The 5718-nt window shown below is 46.0% G+C and overlaps 1 protein-coding gene across 1 annotated transcript in view; it reads right to left on the bottom strand.

Moving 5' to 3' along the window:
- The window catches only part of ZFP64 (ZFP64 zinc finger protein), a 36710-nt gene extending 33677 nt beyond the window's left edge, over positions 1-3033 (bottom strand). Inside the window, exons 1-2 of the mRNA XM_045295482.1 lie at positions 2955-3033; positions 2611-2850 (exon numbers count right to left, since the gene is read on the bottom strand). Of these exons, the coding sequence (XP_045151417.1) occupies positions 2611-2850; positions 2955-3033 (319 nt within the window). The remainder of the gene's footprint in view (positions 1-2610; positions 2851-2954) is intronic.
- Between the last annotated feature and the right edge of the window lie 2685 nt (positions 3034-5718).

The raw sequence follows: 5718 nt of genomic DNA, 5'->3' as shown, positions 1-5718 counted from the left end.
TGTGTGTGTGTGTGTGTTCTTTCTATATGAGGGACATTAGGCCTTAGTCCTGTAGGCCACAAAATTCTTCCCCAAATTGCTGACTTGTTCTTTGCGTTCATTTACACATCTGCTTACAAACATTATTTGCTGCAAACTTTGTAGCTTTACTCATATTTGTGATTCTTTTTCTTGGTGGGGGAAGGGGTGCTCCACCAACCTGTCTTCTTTGTCAGGCACAGTAATCATATACCTGGTGGTGTAGTGCTTATGCTTTGAGTTGCTAACCACAAGGTCAGCAGTTCAAAACCACCAGCCACTCTGAGTTGTTGTTGTTTCGTTTTGTTTTTAATGTAGTATATATAATAAACTCACTAGCATTGAGTCGATGCTAGTTCATAACAACCCTATAGAACAGGGTAGAGCTGCCTTGAGGATGGGTTTCCGAGACTGTATAGAAAGATGCCTCTTTCTCCTGAGGAATGGCTAGTAGTTCAAACTGCTGACCTTGCAGTTAGCAGCCCAATGCCACCAGGGATCCCTAATACATACTACTATATGTGTGTGTGTGTCTACGTCTATAGTATATATAATATGTGGCATATAGTATTTTTTTCAAAGCTATGTATTTAGAATTTTTTATTACACTTAATCCATTTGTCAAATCTGTGATTCCATTCTTGGAAAACTTTTTCAAACTCATCTGTTTTGGTGACTGACAGCACCTCCCTCGTTTTTCCTCCACCTCTGCTACTTTGTCAAATCGCTGCCCTTCATGTCTTGCTTCATTTGTGGAAACAAAAAGAAGTCACATGGAGTGAGGTCAGGTGAGTCAGGTGTGTGGAGCAAGATAGGCATGCTGGTTTTTTGGGCGGAAAAACTGGCGCACTGAGATGGCTGTGTGAGCAGGTGCATTGTTGTGGTGGCAAAACCAGTCCCCCATTTGCCACTAGTCAGGCCTTTTTTGTTGTCACACACTGTTACACAATCTTTTCAGGACCTCTAAATAGGAAGTTTGATGCACAGTCTCAGCCAGTGGAACAAACTCCAAATGCACATTTTTGTCCATTGGGGAAGCTGATAGACATCCAGAAAGAGGTTTGTCATCAATTGACATTTCACCTTTTTCGAAATGAGAAGACCACTAGTACATTTGAGTTTTTCCCATAGCGCTGTCCTTGTGAGCTGTGTTCAATATCACAACAGTTTCTGCGGCACTTTTCCTGAGCAGGAAACAAACTTTCATAGTTGCACACTGTTCTCTTAAATCGGCCATCACAAAAAAGCGAGGTACGACTGAAACTGCTTTTACAAAAATATTCACTGTGACCGGAGAGAACCTTCCCAGGGGACACCACTGGGTGCACTAAGTCAGATCAAGTTGCTCAATGCTCACCTAGCAGGAAAAATCCGTATTACAAAAGCTCCACTCTGCCCAGCACAATTCTGTTTTGGGGGGTACCTCCTCATAGACTTTAAAAACACACTGGTTGACATCAAGCTGATTTTGACTCACATGTGAGTGTAGAATTGGGCTCCACAGAGTTTTTAATGGATGGTTTTTTAGAAGTAAATTAACAGTCTTTTCTCTGAGTTGCCTCTGTATGGACTTGAACCTACAACCTTTCAGTTAGTAGCTGAGCACTTAATGGCACCATCCTGGGACAGACAGACAGACACACACACACACACACAAAACTAAATACAGTATAAATATACATGTGTGTGTATTTAAGGAACCCTGGTGGAGTACTGCATTCTGAAGCTGAACACAAGGTTGGTGGTTCGACTCCCAGGTGTGCTAGGGGAGAAAAGAGCAGATGACAACCTAGGGGCATCATGGGCAGCTCCACTCTGTTACATGGTAACACCAGGAACCAGAACTGGTACATAACAATTCTGTACATGATATTTTAAAAATTTTGAATGTGAATGCCTTAGGTAAGTAAGGCTAAGCACTATCTATCTTGCCATGGGGTTACTTTATATTTTTTAAGTTATTGGAGAATATGTAAGACAAATTATATAGGCTTTACAAGGATGCCCATGTGTATGTGTGTGTAATATTAACCTTTGTGGTTTCATTGTGCATTTAAGTTTGGGGTCCACTTGTCATTCATTTTTGGGGAGCCACCTAGCACAGCCAAGAGTAGGGACAGGCCTACCCGCCTTCCTGGTCAGCAGGGGCGTTGCCAATGCTTGTTGATACGTTTTATGTGGCTTGTTTTTTCCAAACACATTTTTAGTCTCTTTGCACAAGTACTGCCCACTCAGGGACCACTCAAGTATTCCCACCACCCCCAACAACCGCCTTTTAAATCATGATGCATTTCCTGTACGACCTACACAAAAACCGTGTTTCTTAATGTGCCCGTTTTTGTTTCGGAAACCTGCGTTTTGTCGATGTGACTTTTCTCACACGTGAGGGCACTTTCCATCAGGGAACACTTCATGTGTTAACCTAGCAGTTCCTAAACCTGGCCACGCAGCTGGCTTCCCAGAGGAGCTTGTTAAAAATAATGAATCCGGAAGCCCAGGGGGCCAGCGCTGGGAACCGATATTTTTAACAAGTTCCGCAGAGGCATCTGGGACACAGCAAAGGCGGTGCTAAGTGCCCCCACCCTCCCGTACCTGTGATGGTCTGGGTTTCCGAGGTGATGGTTCGGCTGCTGGTCTGGGTCTGGGTGGCCGGCACGGTTTCCTCCGACACAAACTGGACGGTGCTGGGGGCGGCCCCGGGCGTGCCGGTCAGCTGGCAGCCACTTTGCTTGTGAGCCACAAAGGCGTCCAGGTTGTTGAATTGTTGCTTGCAGATGCCACAGATGTGGATGTCGGGGGTGAGCTCCACCAGCACAGTTGTGCCACCTGGGACTCCAGGGGACAAAAGGAGGGTCAGAGATCAACTCCAAGCAATGTGACTCTGGAGGGGGCGTCCCCAGATCGACACGCTGGACCCCTGGCCAAGAGGTTCAGACCCACCCGGAAGTGCAGCAGAAGAAAGGCCTTCCAATCTGCTCCACATAGGCCTGGAACACCCAGGGAGCACAGCCCCATTCCGACACCCGTGGAGTCACCATGTGTCTTGGGTGGGGGCTAGTTTGGGCAGCAGTTGTGGCTGGCTCCCAGCCCATCCTCCTCGACATCGAGTCAATTCCCACTCACAGTCACCCAGTAGGGCAGAGTAAAATTGCCCTGTATGGATCCCACAGCTGTAAATTGTTACCGAAGCAGGCTGCCACATCTTTCTCCCGTGGAGGGGATGGTGGCTTTGAACCATCGACCTTTCAGAGAACAGCCCAGGGTAACCACCATACTCCCAGAGCCCCTCTCTTTCTTGCAAACAGAATCTCAGTGGTCCTAGCAGCAATGTCCTGAGACCCAAGTGGCTCATGTCACACTTCAGGCACTTGGGACAAGGACAATCTGGTGGGCGGGCTACCTGGCTTTGTAGGACCAGCTGTCCTCTCCCACCCCAATTACGAGCTGTTAGGATGGAAACCAATCCTTCCAAAATTTAAAGACCCTGCCCACAACATTGTGAAATACTTGTAGAACCACTGTTCTACATATGTTTTTTTCTCCTGAGTTAACTTTTCTTCCTTAAAATTTATTTTTAATTAGAGATCATCTTATTGGGGGCTCTTACAACGCTTATAACAATCCATACATCAGTTGTATCAAGCATATTTGTACATATGCTGCCATCACTCTTTGCTAGCCTTTTACTTTCTATTTAACCCTTGGTATCAGCTCCTCTTTTTGCCCTCCCTCCACCCCCCACCTTTGTAATCCCTTGATAAATTATTAATTATTATTATTTTCATATCTTGCCAACCGCTATCTCCCTTTCACCAGGTCTAAATAATTTTGATGCCTAAATACTTGGGAACCCCCTCAGTACAGTGCTGGAGGAGTTTCTGGGGAATTTTTGGTTTTCCTGATAAAAGGGAGCAGACAAAGCCAGCACGCTCCTCTTTTCATGTGGAATGCTGATGTCACACCAGGCGCTTCTGCAACCGCTGTGTAACCACGCGGAATATGTGACACTCCCTTCAGAGAGGCAAGCCCTTACTCCATTGATCCCATGAACAGATCCAATCCGGGAGTAGCCACGACTTCCCCGTAGACCATGACATTTGGGTTTTCTGTTACTTGTAATCAAAATTTTGTTCTGTATGGAAAACTGCCACCGAGAGGAGTCTGACTCATAGTAACCCTACAGGACAGGGTAGAACTGCCCCTGGGGCTAACTCTTTCCGGGAATAAAAAGCCCCATCTTTGTCCCTCAGAGCAGCTAGTGGTTTGGAACTGCTGACCTTGTGGTCAGCTGCCCAGCACGTAACCGCTATGTCCCAGAGCCCCCGACGGACAGGGTCATTAGTTCATGGCAGCAGTGATATGAGTTCATACTGTCTTCATATCTGCAAAGCAGAGCACCTGGCGCCCTGTCAGTATGTGGTATAAAATGTTCATTTAATCAACAGACACAAGTAATTAACAAATCTCTAAGCCCTAACGTTTAGAGTTTTCATTCTTTGCCTTATTAGAAGGTAACTCACAAATATAAAAAAAATCACTAACAGTCTTTCCACCTATGCCTACTATCGATATTGTGAAATATTTGTTTACTTGCATGTACTGCATAAGATCGTAATGCATTGAAAAGTAAATCCCTTTTCCACATATACATAAGTCTTGTTCTCTATGAATAATGTTTTCTGTGTCAACTCTCTCTAATGTGGGCAGCCGATTCCTCCTTCATAGTCTGTTTTCAGTCTGGAAGCTCCGCTAAAACTTGTTCACTCTGGGTGACCCTGGGTCACAATCTGGGTCACTCTGGGTGACCCTGCCAGAAATACCACCAATATAGCTTCCAGCATCATAACAACATGCAAGCCACCACAGTGTGACAAACTGACAGACAAGTGGTTCTAAGAGCTCTTTATAAATACTATCAAGGAGCCCTGGTGGTACAATGGTTACGTGCTCAACTGCTAACCCAAAGGTTGGCAGTTCAAACCCACCAGCCATGCGTGGGAGAAAAAGCTGGCAACTGGCTCTTGAAGGGGGCAGCTCGACTCTGTCCGATAGGATTGCTCCGAGTTGGAATCCATGGCACACAACCACAACATACATATAACGACTTCATGGTAACACAGGATTCCATGGGGGGCTTCAGAACATTTGCAGGAAAATAAAAGGAATGAAAAGATAATGGGATTTTCCTGCCAACTTTTTGAAGCTCCCTTGTAGGTCATAATCTTCTGAATAAGTAAGTGCTACAGCCATTAGTTTACCATTTTTCTTAAGTTTCACTAACGGTAAGCATTATCTCTATGTATATAGTTGGTGTCCAGGTGCCATGATTTTCTTAACCCTGGGTGGGGGCGGGTGGGGGAGAAGTTCCTATGTCACAGGGTGCTTGTGCGGGTAAAAGCAGACAGTGCTTAGAAGAGGCCTGCTCAGAGATCCCCACCAGCTTCTGGCCCCAGCTATCTGGTGATTATTGAAGTCCCTTTTCGAGTTTGAAAGTATCCCCTGCCCCCTGGCTGAAAATTCAGAATGACAGTCTATCCCTATCTTGTGGCCTTGTCAGTGAGACCCACAAAGACCAGACTTTAAAAGTGGGCCCAGAGAAATGCCCCTAGAGCCACTCCCTTTATGCCTCTAGGGCCCAGGGGTCCTCAAACTATGGCCCGCGGGCCACATGCAGCCCACCCGAGGACATTTATCCGGCCC

The sequence above is a fragment of the Echinops telfairi genome, unplaced genomic scaffold (assembly GCF_000313985.2).
Source record: "Echinops telfairi isolate 266 unplaced genomic scaffold, ASM31398v2 ScPeMD7_5592;HRSCAF=6446, whole genome shotgun sequence".
In the NCBI taxonomy this organism is placed as follows: Eukaryota; Metazoa; Chordata; class Mammalia; order Afrosoricida; family Tenrecidae; genus Echinops; species Echinops telfairi.
Note: the sequence above shows the minus strand (reverse complement) of the source record. Positions and strands in the feature narration are given on the sequence as shown.